Below are 19081 nucleotides of genomic sequence, written 5' to 3' on the forward strand. Positions count from 1 at the left end.
CTGGATACAAGTGGTGAGTCCAGGCATTCAGCACATAACTGGCAGGACTGGGGCCAGAACCCGACCTCTGACTCTGCCTGCAGTGCTCCAGGCCTGCAGTTCTCTACTATGACCCAGCTGGCGCTCACTGCTCCGTGGGCTTCTGTAAGATCTTTTAATTCAGTGGTTTCCAACCTATTTTTTTACACCTGTGGTGTCTGGTGGGTGGAACTAGGAGAATCATTTCATGAACTGCTAAGGCAGAAATAAAAACCATTCTTTATAATAGCATTCAGCGTGTTCATTTTTAAATGTAATATTTTAAAATGAAAATTTCACCCAGGCATACCAGGTGGTTTTTAGGCAGCAATAGCTTTTCCACACCCTGGCAGAAGGTGAAAAGCTCCACCTTGATTGGCCCGTTTTCCTTGTAAACGAGCCTTGGTATTATTTGTGGTGACGGCAACACAGACTCTGAAGTCTGAGTCCGATTCTTCAAATTCTTCCAGAGTCTCAAGGAATGTTAACTCACTTAGTACTCTTTGGTGCTAAATAAATTCCGACTCCATTTTCTCTCGAGATGCCCCTGGCTACTCTCCGCGCACAGGTTAATACAGACCCTGAGTGGGAATTCCTCCTCCTCCTTCTAGCCTGATCACTGATTCCTTGTCTTGCCCTATCATTGTAGTCACTGGGGCGCTTATTAAAAGTGCAGAACTGAAGGGCTGGGGTCTTCTTGAGTCAAAAGATTCTAGTAAGATGGCACTTAGGGGGCTTGTTGGGACTACACCCAGCAGTGCTCCTGGGGCATTCCTGCTCTGTGCTCACAAATGAATTCCCCTGGATCTGGGGACGGTCTGCAGAGCAGGGATTGAACTGGGGTTGGCCTCCTGCAAAGCGAGAGCCTTTCCCACTCTTTGCTGAGTCCATGGGCAGCTGTGGCGATGGAAGTCCTTCTGGGCTGATGGGAGGGTCAAAATTCAGGTGCCTTCACATCCTGGTGTGCCACAGTCACCAGAGTGGTGAGCTGAAGTCTGGGGGCAGCTGCCTGGTGCCAGCAGAGCCCACAGGGTAGGCAGATAAGGAATATGCCAGAGACTTCACATGCCCAGCACCCACTACCTAGGCTAAAGCACATAAAGGCCAGAGCAATGAGTACTGCACAATTGTAAAGTGGTTAACATGTATTAATTATTACTATTGTTATTTATTCTAGCTCAGGCAGTGACACTTAGTAGCTGAGCCACTTTCATGAAATCACATAACTTCTCTAAAGCTTTTTTTTTTTCTAGTTTGGTTGGTGCATTTGTTTTATTTACTTATTCATATTTTACAATTGTTTTATTCCCTTCCACGGTGGTGTAAGTCTTTGGCAGGCTGTTTTCTCGTGTGGAAACTGGAGAACCTAAACTGTGTTTGCTTCCTTCCCTGGATATTTTGAGCACCTGTGGGGATAATGCATGTGGAATTGCTGAGTGAAATATTGTAAAAAGGCAAGGCAGAGCTCTGAGCCCGCTTCCCTGAAATGAATATACGGCCATGACTGGGATCCCTCGAAGGGAAAGCGTTCTGATAAATGTGAAAGTGCTTGTCCGTGAAATATGGCATTTTGATTTTTCTTTCGTCTCTCCATAGGGAATTAGAATAATGGAGATGCTGCTAAAAGAACAGTGTGGTGCCCCTTTAGCGGAATAAAGAATTATCAGTGAGTACCAAAACCCAAATCAGAATTATGTACTACAGCCCTATTTTCATGCTCCTAAGCCTGGCATTATGCACCGTCTCCCTGGGCTTTGCATGCTTTACCTTTCCCGGCTGTATGCACAGCGGCCTCTTTTGCATCCCTTTTCTTGCCTGTTTGATACCTTTATTTACTTGGTTCTTTTGTATTTTTCAGAGCAATTTTGTATTGTGTGCTGGGTTACAGCTACATTCAAATTGTTTAAACAGCTCAGCACAATCCACTATGATTTCGACCCTGAACGTAAAACAATGGTTTCAGAATTAACTGAAACTTAGTCTTAACTGTTTCAAGCGCATCAGAAGGAGAACCTGAAAGCTGTGTAGGAGCAGGCAGCAAAGCAAAGGCCGGGCGTGTTGATTGGCTAGTGAATACATTTTTTTTCATTAATCAATATTTCCTCATCTTTGGGGAGTGGCTGCCCGAAATGCGGTGGAAGATTCGAAGACTTGGCGAAGAAGCCTCGGGTTCTGTTAACCATGACTTGATTGATTGGCAGCGCCGACCGCAGGAGCAGGATGGAAGAGAGATAGGGCATGTCACCTCTAATTTAGGGAAAATGATGGAGAGTTTGCAGTTGAATGAGTAGACGGCTGGGGGATTTTAGAACTAGTTCATTTTATCCTTAAGATTTATTATCTGCATCAAGGATTGGTCTTTATAGTGAAAGGGGCAGTGCAAAGTTATTTCAAGGAGAACAGAACCTAAAATAAATGAGTAGAGTTGATCCATATGTTAGAAAATTTATAGGCCTTAGATTTGTCAACACCTTAAAGAAGGTGAAACCTCTGAGTAAAGCGAACAATGTCTGAAGTAATTTACAACTACATTTCCCTACGTTGGCTTAAATCTATAGAACTACACGTGATTTGGGCATAAGTACCCTAGATCCAGTTGTGATATGAAGAAGTCATAGGAACATGTGATTTAGATCTCGTTGTGATGTGAAGAAGTCATAGGAACATTTATGTGCAAGCATGTCTTCATTCAGTGTGCTGGCCAGACCTGTGGATGTAAATTTGAGAATTAAAAAGCGTTTCTGCTGTTTACAGGTTTTCGTCCATTTCTGTTCACTTAGGCCTCTCTGTAGTTAACACATTGGTAGACTTGTTTATTGCTAGATAAGATCATTGCATTGAGCACTTGCTTTGCACACAGCCGTTGCTCAGAAAGTGCTGGAATGGAATGTAAATATGGTGCCCACTCGTTTCTTTGAGCTATTGTGCAGAGGCACTTGGCGGCGTCTTTTCCAGGCCGTTGTCTGTGCTGCTCTAGTGCTCATGCGCAGGTCTCACCTTGCAGAGTGGGCACCAGAGTCAGCTCCCCGCACCCCCTTATCCATATATACTGGTTTTCAAGCTTTAAATTTGTGACCATGACACTGTAGTGAGCCTCGGTCATCAGGGGAATTCATTAAACACAGATTGGGGGTGGCAAGGGGACTGGTGGCCGGACCCACCTTTATGTCACTGATGCTGTAGGCCTGTGATTGAAGCTGAGAACTTTTTTTTTTTAAAAAAATAGGTTTCCAGGGAGCTGCTGCCCCCAGTTTGGAGAACACATTTGGAGAACTTTTTCTTCCAATGGGTCCTTATCTCTGAATGGAGGCAGATTAGCGCAAGGGCATGGAGGAAACTAATCGCTCAGGCTTTGAACTTGTTGCCCTGTATTCCGAGGACTTTAATCAGAGGACTGATTTTCTTTGTGTGACTTTCCCCTGATTTTTATCATCACAGCCTCTTCATGTTTGCCTCTTTTTGTGCTGCTTGAATGTTGATGGGCTCCGCCCTGGAGCTAAAAACTGCCCAGAGAGAAAGCAAAAGGACTTACACCTACTTATGTTTGAAATAATCAACTTGTGTGTTTGATTGATGGTGTCGCCAGTGAAAACTAGAGAGTTCAGCAAGCATTATCTGTCGTTTAATGACCCATGTTTTGTTTTCACCCGGTTCTGTTTGTGGTTGAGAGCTGAATGATGAACTCAAGACTTTACAACTTCTTTTTGTGAAAAGTTGAGGTCTGGAAACTGAGATCAGGAGTTGAGGGAAGGATGGTTGCAGTTAAGGGGATTGAGCTCCTGCAGGGTTGACATCATTCAAACTCCTAATTTATGATGCGTTTTCTCAGAGGAGCAAAGGTCAAATCTGAGAGGTGTATTCTCTTACCACCTAAATCTGCAATTATTGCAAGTCAGAAGCTATTAATGAAGCTTCATTTCCCCCCTCCCCCCAAAGTCTGCATATTATTATCTGTGCATGACTAAATTGCCACTTTTAAATATACAATTTGGTTAAATTTGACAAATAGCATTATATAAGCACCACCAAGCACATGACAGAGACTATGTTACTGCAGCGTGATTGCCAGCTCATTTTCTTTCTCTTTTTACCCTTCTCAACTATTTTTAGAGTTTACAAACTTTTGTGCTTGTTTTCATGGAATTAAATGTTTTTTTTTTCCCTCAAAATTAGTTGCATGGAAAATAGAAGCATAACTGTAGGTATGGTCCTCGACTTTTTAAACGTTTATTTATTGGCGGGGCATGGGTTGGACCACAACCTGCAATGCTCAGGAGCTGTCCAAGCCCTGGGACCATTGTGCTGGGGATTTGAACCAGCAACTGCAGCTGCATGCAAAGGAAGTTTTTTTTTTAATGTCCTGTCCTGTATTATCTCTGCCTGAATTGGCTGCTTTTTTGAGGAGTAAAATGCTATGTAAAAATAAAGGGGTGAAATTGTCTCTAGAGCAGGGCTCAGCAAACTCTAACCCATAAGCCAAGACCATCCAGCTTGCTGCCTGCTTTGTGAGTATGGGGGTCACACCCACCGGTGATTATTCTTTGCTCTGTGCTCAGGAATCACTCTTGGTGGGTTTGGGGGATGACATGGGGTGCCAGGGATTGAACCCAGGGATTGATCTGAAGGCAAATGCCCTACCCACTGTATTACCACTCTGGCCCCACAAACCTTAAGTTTTAAATAAACATTTTGTGTGGGTGCTACAGATATGCTTAGAGAGACAGCATTGAGTCTTTCATATATACCTGATCTCAGTTAAAATTCACACAGACTGTGACTATGCTGAATGTGTGTGTGTGTGTGTGTGTGTATATATATACATATATATATGTAAAATATATGACATTAATGCATTTTTGCTCCTCACTTGAGCTCACTGGTGTTATATTCTAGTAGATTAGATTAGTAGGTATTTAAAATTAGAAAACTTGTAAGGGGATTTTGTCCTGGGATTTTGTCAACTTCTTTGACTTTGTCCTGAGTCAAAGAAGAGGCGCAAAATTTCACTAACCAATATGCTTGTGGTGTTGCTGCTGACGTGACAATTTGATAGATTTTTGATTTCCTGTCATTCTTGAATAAAAGAAATACCCCTGACATCTGTTCTTGCTGCTGGCGGTTGGGAGATGGGGCTTGCTTAGTTTGTACCATAGCCGAGTTCTTTCTGCTGGAATGATTAAGACTTGCATGTTAGCTCTAGCCGAACTCTTCCTTGAATCAACTCCTCTGGCTTGAAGGACTTACTAAAATGAGGTGCTTGCTTTTCTTTGATGATCATTAGGAAGCAGAAATGCAATTTCTTCAAGAATTATCCATTGTGATAGAATTCAAGTGAGTCTTTAAGAGTTGTTTCAGAAAAGAGGCAAATAAGTGTTGGTTCAAGAGATGTATTTATTAGGCGATAAAGCTTTTTGCTCTTTTTCTTGCAGGGGACATGTGGTTTATCTGCTTAGGCTCAAGAATTACTTCCCTGCCACAAACATTATAGACCCAGTTTTGGAAATACGGCTCTAAGGATATGGTGTCAGCAGCATAAAGGAAAGAGGGAGACCCTTAAGCCAGGACTGAAATGAGAACCTCCTCTGCATCGTGCCTCGAGTGTCAGCCCTCACGGACAGGAACCCTCTCGCTGGAATTGTATGGCCTGGTCTTTTTATGATTTTACAGATAAAGGAAAATCCCACGCAAGATGAAGCCGCCCTTCTTCAGGATGTCCTGCTAACTTCCCAGTGACAGTGACAGGTTGGCCAAGCCCGGACAGCCCACTGTACTCTTCAGTCACCAGCGTCGTTGCTGATGCTGAGCGGATTCTTTAATTTGGTTTTGTTTTGTTTTGGGGGCCACACCGAGCAGTGCTCAGGGCTTTCTCCTGGCTCTGTGCTCAGGGATCACTCCTGGCAGAGCTCAGGGGGGTCATACGGGGTGCCCGGGATCAAACTGAGTTGGACGCATGCAGGGCAGAGTGCCCTACCCAATTACTGTTGCTCCAAGTCCATGCTTCAAGGGTTCTTGAGAGAACACGGAGTGGAGAGTGAGGAGCAAAAATAGAATCCGGCTCCTCCCAACTCCTGTGATGCGGATCTGACAATTTGTGGTTTGAACTGGGCAGATGGGCAGATGTAGCTCAAGAACTTCCTGTCTGTGTTGTGATGATTATACAAGTTCGATATGAAAAAAATCACAGATTTGGGTGTCCAACAGACAGACCTTGATTTGAATTTGTGTGCTGATTCCCACCAGCTCAGTGATCTTTTAAATCTTTCTGAAAGGACATACTTCTTAATCATTCTGAAGCTCATTTCCCAAAGCTATAAAATGGGAAATGCAATGGAATATCCACTGTGAGGTTATTGTTCTGATTTGAGATCATGTGTATAAAGTGCCTGGCATGCAGCCGGGTGCATTGGAGAAGTCCAGTAAATAGAAGCCATTATTATTATGTGGAACCATTTTGAAAATGTGCTTTTCAAATGTAATATAAGGTAGTATTACTGTTTGAAAGTTAGATGACAGTAGTTTGCATTTCTCATGATCAGAAGCCAAGATATAAATGAGCACTGCTAAGAGACTGAAGAATATTTGAATTCATCGTAAGATAAAATTTGGGCCATTATTGGAAAGTGTTAGGAAAATTGTTGTTTTTTAATATTAAAAATTTTCCACTTATTCCATTGATGAATTTCAAAGCAGTCATATATTTTAAAAACAAGCCTACTTCAGTGAACCTTTTATGTAGTTGAGCTGTTTATGCTGCCTGAATTTTGTCTCAGGATAATTTCCCTTCATTTCTTTAGCATTTCATTTTGTACCTGTGTTGGAAGGAAAATGAATGTAGAAACCAGAACACACTTGGACCTCCTTTTCCACCTTCTGAGTGGCATTTGGTAGCCCTGTGAAGAAGGGCCAACTTCCAAAAGCAAGTGGTGCATGAATTATGGACGTGAGAGGCAAGAAATTGGTATTTGGAGGATGTTAGTGCTATATTTTGTACTCAACAATTTGCATCCTATATTGGCAGGAGTTCTTAACCCTGACTGCCCATTAGGACCAACTGGGGCGCAATCCGGATGCCCAGGTTACATCTCAGGCCAGTATTTTGAACATCTGGGAGTGGAACCCAGAAAGTCACATTTCCAAAGGTGAAAGTCAGATTGCACATTTCCCCACATTTCCTTAGATGATTCCAAAAGGGAGCTAAGAAGGAGACCACCAAATTCTAAATGATCTGCAGACATCATCTTATTTATTCTTTTAAAAATGTTTTTGTTTGGGGGGTCATACCCAGTGGGGTGCTGGTACTATTCCTTGTTCTGTGCCCAGGGATCACTCCTGGTGGGGCTCAGAGGACCATATGGGTCTCTAGGGACCAAACTCAGGTCGGCCTCCGGCCTTATCCACTGGACTCTCTTCAGCCCCTGTCTGAATTCTTTCTTGACACCTTTGTGTTAAGAGAGGATTTTTTGTGGCAATATTTGCATGTGATAGAAAGTGGAACCCATAGAAGTATCTGGAGTGACTGGCACAAATGTCCACAGAAGCCTGGCAGAGCTGGGGGCCATTATCATAAGAGGAAGGCAGTGGTGCCCAGTTTCTGCCCAGCACTGCCATGTGGCTGTTGTTTTTTTTTAAAAAATTCTAATTTGCAATTTTCCAGGAAAATAAGGAACTAAAAAGGAGAGACATTCACCAATCTTTTCATGTTGGCAATGAATTTATAATTGCTTAAAACATTGTGCTGGCCAAACAAAACATATTTGCCAGTAGTTCTCAGCCTTCTCAGAGCTAAGCACCAGCCTAACACATCCCGGCCAATTTTTAATCGATTTTCATTTTCCTCTTCTGAAAGTGTGTGTTCTGTCTCTCCAAGACGCTTTTCAATGTGTTTTCCTCCATTCCCAAGTAATTCTCTGGACTTGCATCAAACACTTACTCAGTATTAGTTTTTTTTTCCCCCCTGGTGAATACTCATTTCTTCAAACTCTGTAGCTAAGAAATCTTTGGCTCTTATTGAAGATTAACTAGGTCTTGTTAGAATTGATTTTTTTATTGTCAGAGTCCTGTTCCTGTGATAAAGCTCGGAGATACCCCCATTTGGCGGTATTCTCTGATTCACGTTCAATGGCAGGAATACCAGCACCAAACACTCAGCGCAGTTTGGAAAGACTGACTCTCAGAATAGCCCGCCCATCTCTTCCTTCCAGGGCTGCTGAATCTCATCTCAAAGGGTTCATTCACTGGAGTAACCCTCCGCCTTCTACTTTGGTCAGAAATCCTCGGATGTGATTCCCGGACACTTCTGGGACCCTGCCTGTAGCTCCTCAGGCTCCTTCTTCCACTCTCATTAGTGAATTGTCAGCTGGGATCAGTGTTTTCAAACAAATTCACCGGGAGATTTGGTCTTTCTACAGACCTCACTGTGAGAAATTCTACATCAGGGGAGGTGCTTTTAGCTTCGGTGTCTCTCATCACTCAAGATGGTTTTGTAGCTAGATGGGCCCGTCCAGGTGATTGTCCAGGACACAGTCTAAGATTTTATGCAGCGAGAAGCTGACTTCAGCTAACCGTGCATGATTGAGGTGCTTTTATCCTGAACGGGCTTTTACGGTTTCAATCATGTGGATTTAAAAAAAGGTGCTGTTGTCTTTTTATAAAAATTGCTTTGCATATTTTATGAGCAGTATATATGTAATAGTGCATCATTTATGACACATCGTGGGTGTGCGGTATAGACAACTGTGATTCGTTTAAGTGGAACACTGTTTTTGTTTTATTTGCATGGAACCCTTTCATAATGTACTTCCCCGATTTTGCAAATAGAACCCACTGATGATAATAAAAATCTGTCAGAGTTATCCTATACATTTTCTTTAAGGTCCTCTTTAGGTTTGTTAATGTCCCCACACAAAATAGCCCTGAGTAACTCTGCCCTGAGTTTGGCAATGTTTGTTTATAGCTTTTCTCATCTCTCCCAGTTTGTCATTTCTCTTTGCCTGCCCCTCGGGACTTCCGCTCCCATTTTGCTGTGTGGGATTTGGAAATCGTGTAACTGTTGATTCTGTGGAAGGCTTCGAGAGGCTTTTCCAACAGTGAAATGAATGAATGTGGCCACGTTGATTTGGTGATATTACTGGAAGGACTCAGCTCTCTTCCTCACTTCCTTCCTTACCCTCAGCTGCGGTCATCAGCGCCCTGGGCTCAAGGTTAAGTGAGCGCTGGCGACAAATGACTGACCCTTGATTTGTAAATCGTGCCCTTCCCCCGAATCATGTTAATATTTTATCTACCTGGTTCTATAATGTGAAGTGTAAGCCAGTGAAAATTTAAATGACTATTTCTCAGGCCAAGTTTTTGTGCAGGATAAAGTGTTTTTGATTCAGTGTTATTGTGATTTAGACCGGTAAATTGGTATCTACCTAGGAAATCCAATCTTGCAGTCAATTTGAAATAAAGGCATTGCAATTCGTGTTTATGTGTGAATTCTAATTCCTTCTCTGCAGCTCCTCTTAGTTATTTGTCCTGATGACCCTCGTCTGTTTCCCTGGCCCCTGTGAGAGTGCTCTCCACTGGATGATCTTAGCTTTGCCTTCCCCTGAGCTTGAAAATCTCTCCCAGGAGGAACTGGCGAGCACTCGGGGACGCAGAGGAGGTCAGGTGCTGATGGGGCAGAGGACCAAGGGCTGGAGAGGAAGAAGAGGCAGAGCCCCATTCAGGAGGATGGCAGCACGCAGACAAGGGGGCCTCAAAGAGGGAGGGGGTGCAGGCAGCTGCTTGCTGGCCTCTGGGGTCAGCTACATTTTCTGTACCCTGTTTCCACGAGGTTTCCCTTGCTCTGTCCATGCGTCCTTCAATGCATTTGGGCGAGTTTCTGTGCCTTGTTACCAAAACGCCTTTCTGCCCTGTTCCTGCTAGTCCTCAAACGCTTCAAACTGAACCACATTTACCTGGTGACCAGCCAGAAATCTCTTCCCAGGCCCCAGGTGCCTCCCAAAGGCCCTTACAGTCCTGCAGAGCATCTTTCCAGTTTATCATGCTCTCATTCAGGGATTCTATTGTTTTTTTTTTTTTTTTTTATTCCTCTGCCCTCTCGGAGAGCCCGGCAAGCTACTGAGAGTATCCCACCCGCATGGCAGAGCCTGGCAAGCTACCCGTGGCGTATTCAATATGCCAAAAACAGAAACAACAAGTCTCACAATGGAGATGTTACTGGTGCCCGCTCAAGCAAATCGATGAGCAGTGGGAGGACAGTGACAGTTTAATGGCTTTCTTTAGTCAGCGGTGGGTTGCCTTTAGCAGGTCAGTCTTTAGTTTAACAGTCTCTATTTGGTGCCTAAGCAGGATCTGTCTCTTTTTTTTTTCCTGTCATGATCGGTGGGTTTTCAGAAGTCTGGCTCTTACCTTATATTGATGGATGCTATGAGTGATGCTAAGGCCAGACCCAGTTACCTCTTGGGGAAATCAGGTGGTGATTGTTCATTAAAGGATGCAGAGCAAAGCATTGGATGCCAGGGCAGGTATTGGGAGAAAATGCATCGCTTGGTGGTCCCAGTGCCTCTTCATCAGATTACATGGCTGTGCATGGTAATGTCTGAATTAGTCAGGGGCACGTCAGACCTTTTGAATGACAGCTGGTTCCCCGAGGCTTAGTCTTCTATCCACTGCGAGTCTCTTTTTCTTTTATTTTGGGGAGCTTGGACTACACCTGGCTTTGTTTAGGGCTCGCTTTTGACTCTGCTCAGGGAACACTCCTAGCAGTGCTTGGGAAGCCATTTGGGGTGCTGGGCTCCGCTGCATGGAGAACATGCACCTCACCCCCTTCCTCTTCCTTCAGCTCCATTTGGAGGTGAGACTTGCTTGAGACCAAACTCATCTGCCCCATGTAGGAGCACCCGTGCAGTGACCTGGTGCAGGATATCTGGGCTTCAGTATCTCTCCTTTTCAAACGCTGACTTGTAGCCCGGACTGAGGGTGTCGCCTGAGATCAAGGCCATAATACCAGCCTGGTATTTCCTTGCTGCTTTGAGGGATGAGCTCACTTGTGTGGGCTAATCCTGTAAAACCCCAGAAATCACTTGTCACATGCCTTAAGAGGTGCATCAGGCAGATTCCAAGAATGACACCAAGTTCATTGGGAACACAAAAGAAATTTATTTATAGAAATAGTTTACAGGCATTTACAATGCAGTATTTTAGATTTTTAAATCCAATATTTTATTTATATTTGAAGTGACAGTTAAAACAAGCTTTATAAAAACAACACTGATGGCCTGGTTTCGCCGCAGAGGTTCTAGTTTATAGCTTGGCATTAGGATTGTGTAAAGCTGCTAGAAGACCCTTCAGTTAGGGACAGTCATTCCTACTGACTTCTGAAGGGACGTTTCTTTTTTCATAGAGGCAGAGCTTAAGCTGGCTGGAGGAGAGAGTCTGTGTTGATTGTACAAAATCTCACCTTTCTAGAATTTTCCCTTTTGTCCGTCAGAAAAATGCTACTCCTCGTCCAAGGGAGGGAAAAAGTATTCTAATATCTCTTAAATGCTACTAAAGGAAAGATTTGCAAGAAATCTTCCCTCATGCTCTGCCCATTTTGTAAGAATCACAGTGATCTGAAGAGATCCCGAGCCGAAAACTCCCACCATAACTCGAGGCCTTTGCTGGCTTCAAAGGGTTAGTCTGAGCAGTCACTGCACCGCAGGACCTTAAGATGTGGCTCTCCAAACTCCGGACAGGCGTGATGTGCAGGAGGCGGCAGAAAGGAAACAGCAGCCACCATCCTGTTAAATTAAACTCCACGGAGCTATTCTCTGGCTTTCTCGGAGAAGGTTAGAGCCATTTCGTGCTTGCCATCTGTTAGGCTGCTGATGGAATCATTACTTCTTTGTGTTGGTGCCAGGACGAACTTTTAGATCTAATGACAAAAGGGAAAGTGTTAACTGTTCAATGGTATGTTTTTGTTTCCCCATTTTGAATTCAGGGTCTTCCCTATAGTTGAAAGCCCGTCAATTGTCCACATGTTGAAATCAACCACACTGATGGCTTCTTTCGAGGCCTGGAGAAGATGAGCTTCCAGACTGTCATTTGTATTTGTTTAAGGACATAATCTTTAGTCTTTTCAGTATGAAAGTCAGTTCTTGTTGATAAGTCCAAAAAAAAAAAAAATTTTTTTTTTCCCACTCCCTAACTGGAAGTTCACAAAAAAAAAAAAAGCCTGGAAGAATTGAATGAATGACCTCTACTTCTGTTTCTAAGAAGAAATAGAATGTATCAAGTAAGGAAGTAGGGGAGAGAGAAAAGGTAAAAGGATATCATCATCCTGTTGATCCTTGAATTTCTCGAGTGGTCTCAGTAACATCTCCATTCGTCCTAGCCCTGAGATTTTAGAAGCCTCTCTTTACTCGTCCTTCCCAACAGTGCCGCATTGGAGGCTCTTTCAGGGTCAGGGGAATGAGACCCAGATTGTTACTGGTTTTGGCATATGAACACACCATGGGGAGTTTTCGAGGCTCTCCCATGTGGGCAGGAAATTCTCGATAGCTTCCCAGGTTCCCCAGAGGGAGAAATAGGCTATAAGATATTTCCGGGAGCTTGGTTTTAAGTCTCTGGATGTTGGCCGTTGGTGGGATTACACGGAGCCGGGGGCAGTTCCTGGGTGTGACTGCCCAGCTACTGGAAAATGGGAAATCTGGGCAGAAGAGGCCCAGTCCCGATCCGAGCAGGCTTGGAGATCTCAGCCCCGGGTCTCACACACCTGGGTTCCTCTGCCAGTACCTTCATGATATATCTCCTATATATATATATATATATATATATATATATATATATAATGTAATAATATAGGATATATATTATTTGTAATATATGTATACATAATATATAATGTTAAGGTGTTTCTGCATGCCTGCCCTTGCCCCCACCCCCTTACTTAGCTGTAGATAACAGAAAACGTTCAGTGCAGTCTCTCTTTTGATATCTTGGCTCTAAAGCCTGGGGAGAAATTGGAGTCACATCTGAGGCATTAGATGGCAACAAATTTTAATTTCAGTTTTAAATTGGATTAAACTCTGCACCCGGGTTACATTTGGAACCGTTTCAGTATGGAAAGTAGTCTTTTTGTATGTGTGAAGTCAGAAGTTAGCATTATAACTTGTTTCCATAGGTGTTAATTGTCCTGTCAAGTGCTATGAGAACCACTTCTTCCTGGAAAAAAAATAAATGCCAGCAATGTTTTTGATCATTATTTGCAGAATTTTGCCAGAAGAACTGGGGAAGGGAAAAGGGTGAGGTATTATTTATTTTCCTTTCTCTGCCCCTGAAATCCCTTCCTGCTGGGTGTCCCCTGCACGTCTCTAAACAAGGTGCTTGTACCCTTGAAATGTACATTCATTTCTTTGGGGGATGTGAGAAGTTGTGAAGTCACAAGTTGGATGGACAAAATGTTCTTCTTGGAGGGCACTTATCCTCCGAGAATTTTGTGGAAAGAATGTTAGTTTTATATTAGAGTCAACATAGCATTCTTTGTAGGATGTAAAATTGGAATCGATATTAATTTTTAAAAATTGAGATTTTTAAGAAAACAGACACTTTTCAGGCCAGGGGGATGGAGCTCAGCAACGGGGTCCTTGCCTTGGATGTGTGAGGCCCTGGGTTCTATCTCTGACACTGCAAACACACACACACATACACACACACACAAAATAAAACCCAAGAAATATTGTGCAACTAAATGTGCTGCCCCGTCTAATATATATGAATCTAATGAAAAGGTTGAATCTAATGGAAATACTAAAGAAGGCACTTTCGTTTGTCCAGCGTGTTACAAACGCTGGGATTGAGTACAGCCCAAATGCTCCAGTTCCCTTCTGCCGGGGGAGTCAGGTTCCTTCAGGAAAAGCTGGAGAAGCCCAGGAACCTTAGGCTTTCCAAACTCTTTCCTCAGACTTTTCGTCCGGACTTTCCTCAGAGACTTGGCCTCAGGAGTCTCAGCCTCACATCAAAGCAACACGGCCTTTGCCTGCCGGTGGCTCGGTTATCCAAAATAGGCAGAATTGGTGAAATTGGACAGCCCTTGCCATTGGGGCATCAGGGTTTTTTTTGTTTTGTTTTTTGTTTTTTTTTTAATTTTTTTTATTGAATCACCATGTGAAAAGTTACAACGCTTTCAGGCATAATTATCAATGATACAATGCTCAAACACCCATCCCTTCACCAGTGCCCATGTTCCACCACCAAAAACCCTAGTATATCTCCCACCCTAGCCCCACCCCCACCTGTGTAGCTGATAATTTTCACTTTACTTTCTCTTCACTTTGATTACATTCAATATTTCAGCATAAAACCCTATTATTATTTGGGATTTTCCCCCCAAAATAGAACCTGCTGAAAAGGCAGCATTTGATAATTTGTTTTCCCTTGCTGAGAATGAAGAACTATGAGGTTGGATTTCTGTATTTTAGTAGCTAAGTCCACGGAAATTTCTTCCAAAAATTGCATCATTGCAAGCTCGTACCTCAGTTTAGTGGGCCTTATAAGATGGCGGTCGCCACACCGTTTTCCCACACACACACACACACAAAGGAAAAGCCAAGAGAGAAAAACCTTTCCCCTCCTGGGGAGGCATGGGGCCGTGGCTTAGTTCACAGTCTGGAGGCATTTCTGCAAGAAGCTGCTGGTGCTGGAGGTAGTTAGATGGCCTCTGGGATCATGGGCGTTCAGCAACGGAGGGGCCGCACATGTGCGACCGCTCGGATCACATCTCAGGGGTTGTTTTGAGAACTAAGTGGAGATGGGGCCCTTAGTTAAGCCAAGGAAGCACACATACCCGGAGAGCATTTATGGAACACTAAAATAGAAGTTTTCCCTCTGCCATTGGTCTGGGTGGGCAGCCACGCTCCCTCTATTGTTCAGAGAAAGCTCTTAGTCAGAAAATTTTTATTTGTTAGTAGAATGCTTTTAACGTGTCATTTCCACCCCCCCAACCCCCAGAGGGAGACAATTCAGATACCTCTAAAACACAGCTCTCTAACCAGCCTGTGTTTTTCCAGGGTACTTAGTAAAGTCAGTAGGAAGGGGTATAATTAATCTTGATGAGTAAAATAACAGAAGGAAAAAATTAATGAAGTAGTGTTTTGATTCTTCTAATTATAGTGGTGCGGCTGGTTCTGTAATATTCAAGCTCGTACTATTTCCAATAACAACCTCTTTCCTGATTTATTCTCTCAGATATACTTTAACTGTCATCGAGATGGAAATTGTATGCCAGTTGCCAGCAGGAATAACCTTTACTTTTATTAAAATAAACATTTTTATGGAGAATGACAACTTTGGTAGTTCCCCGTTTTTTGGTTTTTGAAATAGGATATTCTGGTCAAGTTTGAATTTCTCTTCACAGGAGGTAAATTTAACAATAAATTTGATGATAAATCAAGATTAAAAAAGAAGCAATCTGGCATCTGATTAAACTCAAATATAACCTAGAAGACTAAGCTTGGAATCCTGGTTGTGCCATGTCTTCACTATTTACATAACCCCTCTGGGCTTCATTTTCTTTCTGCCCCCAAGAGTAATAATAGTGTGTATTTTGTAGGGTTTTAAAAAGACTTAAATGAGGTAAAGACATGAAATCCAAGGCAAGAGTTCAAGACAAGAACAATTATTTACTACAATTATTTACTAAATATTTACTACATGTCAGGCAAGAACAATGCCTGACAAGTAGTAAATATTTAGCAATCTCTAGAAGAGATTGTGTTGAACAGACGTGAATTCTTTAAATGTTTGCTAGGCTTTTCCAGTCAAGTCAGCTAAGCCTGAAAATTTCTCTTTGGGGTAGATTTTTAAGAAGAAAACTTATTTTTTTTAGTAGTTGCAAAGCTATTCAAATTTTGTCTTATAGTGGTGAGTCATGGTAGTTTGTATTTTTTGAGGAATTGGTCCATTTCATCTAACAGAGAGGTTTATAGTATTGAGACCCTAAGGACAAACATACAAATCTATGGGCAGTTAGTCTATAACAAAAGAGTCAGGTATTATAAGTAGAGCACAGAAAACCTCTTCAACAGATGGTATTGGAAAGCTGGATAGTCACACGTAAGAAAATGAAATGATCCATATTTCGCACAACTCACCAAAGCTAATTCAAGTGGTTTAAAGACCTCAAGATTAGGCTAGAATCCATAAAACATGTTGCGGAAAACTAAGGCAGTACTCTCGACTATATGAGCCTTGAGGTGTCTTCAATGACTTGACTCTGTTGGCCAAGATAAAAAAAAGACAAAAATAAGCAAATGCAATTTTATCAAATTTAAAAAGCTTTTGCATAGCAAAAACATTAAGCAAAACAAACAAACAATACCACCAACTCTCAAGTTAAAAATGGAAAGACACCTTACTAAATGGGAAAAATGTTTAGACCTCATGCGTCAGGTGATAACAAAGCACTCACAAATCCCCAACAACAAAAAACCCAATAACCCCATCAAAAAGCAGGGAGAGAAGATGAATAGACACTTTCCTGATATTCAGGTAGTCAGTAGGATGTAAAAAAGTGGTCCTCATCATTAGTTATCAGGGAAATGCAAATCAAAGTGATGAGTGAGAACGGAATATATGGAAAAGAATGGAAACAAACCTCATTCACTGATGACTGGAATATTGTCTGGTTTGGTCTCTGGGAGAAAGAGATGGAGATGTTTTTCATATGGAGATTTATAAAAAAATTACTATGCTTCTATATAATCTGGTGATTCCACTTCTTGGCATCTACTATCTATACATGAAAACATTAATTTGGAAAGAGATGCATTGCTACATTTATGACAACACTACAACACTAAGTACAACACAAAGTACAACACTATGCCAGGGTATGGAAACAACCCAAATATTCAATGACAGAGGAACGGATAAGAAATTGTAATGTGTATGTCTGCATGTGTGCGTGCATGCACGGGCAATGGACTACCAAGTAAGCTGTTAGAAAATAGGAAATATTGCAGTTTGCTACAACATGGATGAAACTGGGGGGCAACATGTTAAGTGAAACTTGGGAGAAAGACAAGTACTGGATGACCTCACTGATGGCATTTAGAGAAACAAAGCAAAGGGAATAGACAGCACTAAACAATGACACACCACTGGTCTTGGATTAAAAGAAACAGATGACCAAACCTTTGGGCATGGAGAGACAAGAGGTGGATTAGAAGTATCAAGAATAGTGGTGAAGCTTCTAGTTGTGGGGGGATGAGGCTGAAGGGTACATTAACTTTGTATCTCAAAACCATAAACATCAACAATATTGTAACCGTATTACCTGAAGTATAATAATAACAATAAAACATAAAGTGAAAGCCAAAGTGCTTAAGATTTGGAGGATTTTTAACTAGTAAATAAATATGGGTGCCAACAATATAGCAACAGATACTGCAGGAAGGAAAGGAATTGTGGGATCTAATGAAACCACTTTAACAAGAGCCAGTTAGGCAGCAATTGCAGAGGAACCTGCCTGGAGTCTAATTTGCATCTTATTTTATTTTAAAATAATCTCTGTGTTACATTTCACAGACATCAGAGGCTATGATGAGAGGTACCTGGTGATGTGTGGAATAAGAGTCAGGTTTCAAATGGAAACCATTGCTCTGATGAGCTAAAATTGTACTCAGTTAAGAGGGGACCCCAAGTGAGACCACCAGTCTCCTGATATCGTTGGTCACCTTGATTATCCACTCATTTTATTCATAATTGTGATATCAGAGTTTTCAGAGAATGTTTCAGCTTAATTCATTTCTCAGTGAATATTTCTCTAGCAGTGTACATATTTTGTGAAGTAATGCCAGATTATTGTCCACAATAATCTGTCACCCTTCCTCCACGTGGCCTCCAACCACATTTTACTTGGTGCTCCCTTCTCTATCTGAGCTGCCCTCTCCCCAGAATCTGAGGCCCTCTCCCCAGATCTGTGCTGGATCAGTAGTTGTTAGCAAAGTATCGTTGCTCAATTTCCGCATTCAGGCAATTCTTAGAATTATTTAGAATTCTATTTTTTGAGTAAATAGGTTTAAGTGGTAATTTGTTGTCTTGGAAATTGGCCTTTATATAACTCCTAATGATTCTGAATACCTTAAATGTAGAGTATCTTTTTTCCCCCCCTTTTTTTTCACACCCAGTGATGCAAAGGGGTTACTCCTGGCTCAGGAATTACTCCTGGCGGTGCTCAGGGGGCCATATGGGATGCTGGGAATCAAACCCCAGTTGACCACATGCAAGGCAAACGCCCTCCCTGCTGTGCTATCACTCCAGCCCCTGAGTATCTTTATTTTTTTTTAAATTTATTTATTAGTGAGTCACATTGAGGGTACAGTTACAGATTTATACATTTTTGTGCTCATGTTTCCCTCATACAAAGTTCGAGAACCCATCCCTTCACCAGTGCCCATTCTCCACCACAAATAAACCCAGCATCCCTCCCAACCCCCCAGTCTCACCTCCCTCCACTCCACCCTGCCACTGTGGCAGGGTATTCCCTTTTGTTCTCTCTCTCTAATTAGGTATTGTGGTTTGCAATAAAGGTGTTGAGTGGCCATTGTGTTCAGTCTCTAGTCTACATTCAGCATGCATCACCCTTCCTCCACGTGGCCTCCAACCACATTTTACTTGGTGCTCCCTTCTCTATCTGAGCTGCCCTCTCCCCAGAATGTGAGGCCAGTTACATTTCCTGTTCTTAGCTTGTGCCTCTTTGTATTATGATTCCTGATGTGGGGCTTTTTGGTGGTAGTGGTGGGGGCAGTGGTGTGGATTGTTGTGTTACAAAAATCACTTTCACATATAAAGGGTTGCATCTTTTAGGCAATCAGAATACTTTCCCCCATTCTTTCATCAACAGATGTCCATCAGAAATCTACGTTTAAAAACCTATTCTGAATATCACTCTCTTCCGAGCGATGCAGAATCTCATACGGCAGAGCCTGGCAAGCTACCTGTGGCATATATAATATGCCCAAAACAGTAACAATGTTGGGCCTCATCCCGTGACCCTGAACATGACAGTGATGCATGGAGACGTTACTGGCACCTG

The 19081-nt window shown here is 42.5% G+C and overlaps 1 protein-coding gene across 1 annotated transcript in view; it reads left to right on the top strand.

Moving 5' to 3' along the window:
* The window catches only part of PRELID2 (PRELI domain containing 2), a 75520-nt gene extending 66039 nt beyond the window's left edge, over positions 1-9481 (top strand). Inside the window, exons 6-7 of the mRNA XM_055142217.1 lie at positions 1615-1684; positions 5448-9481. Coding sequence (XP_054998192.1) covers positions 1615-1674 — 60 coding nt within the window. The 3' untranslated portion in view covers positions 1675-1684; positions 5448-9481. The remainder of the gene's footprint in view (positions 1-1614; positions 1685-5447) is intronic.
* The last annotated feature ends 9600 nt before the right edge of the window (positions 9482-19081 follow it).

This window comes from Sorex araneus, chromosome 6 (genome assembly GCF_027595985.1).
Source record: "Sorex araneus isolate mSorAra2 chromosome 6, mSorAra2.pri, whole genome shotgun sequence".
NCBI classification, from domain to species: Eukaryota; Metazoa; Chordata; class Mammalia; order Eulipotyphla; family Soricidae; genus Sorex; species Sorex araneus.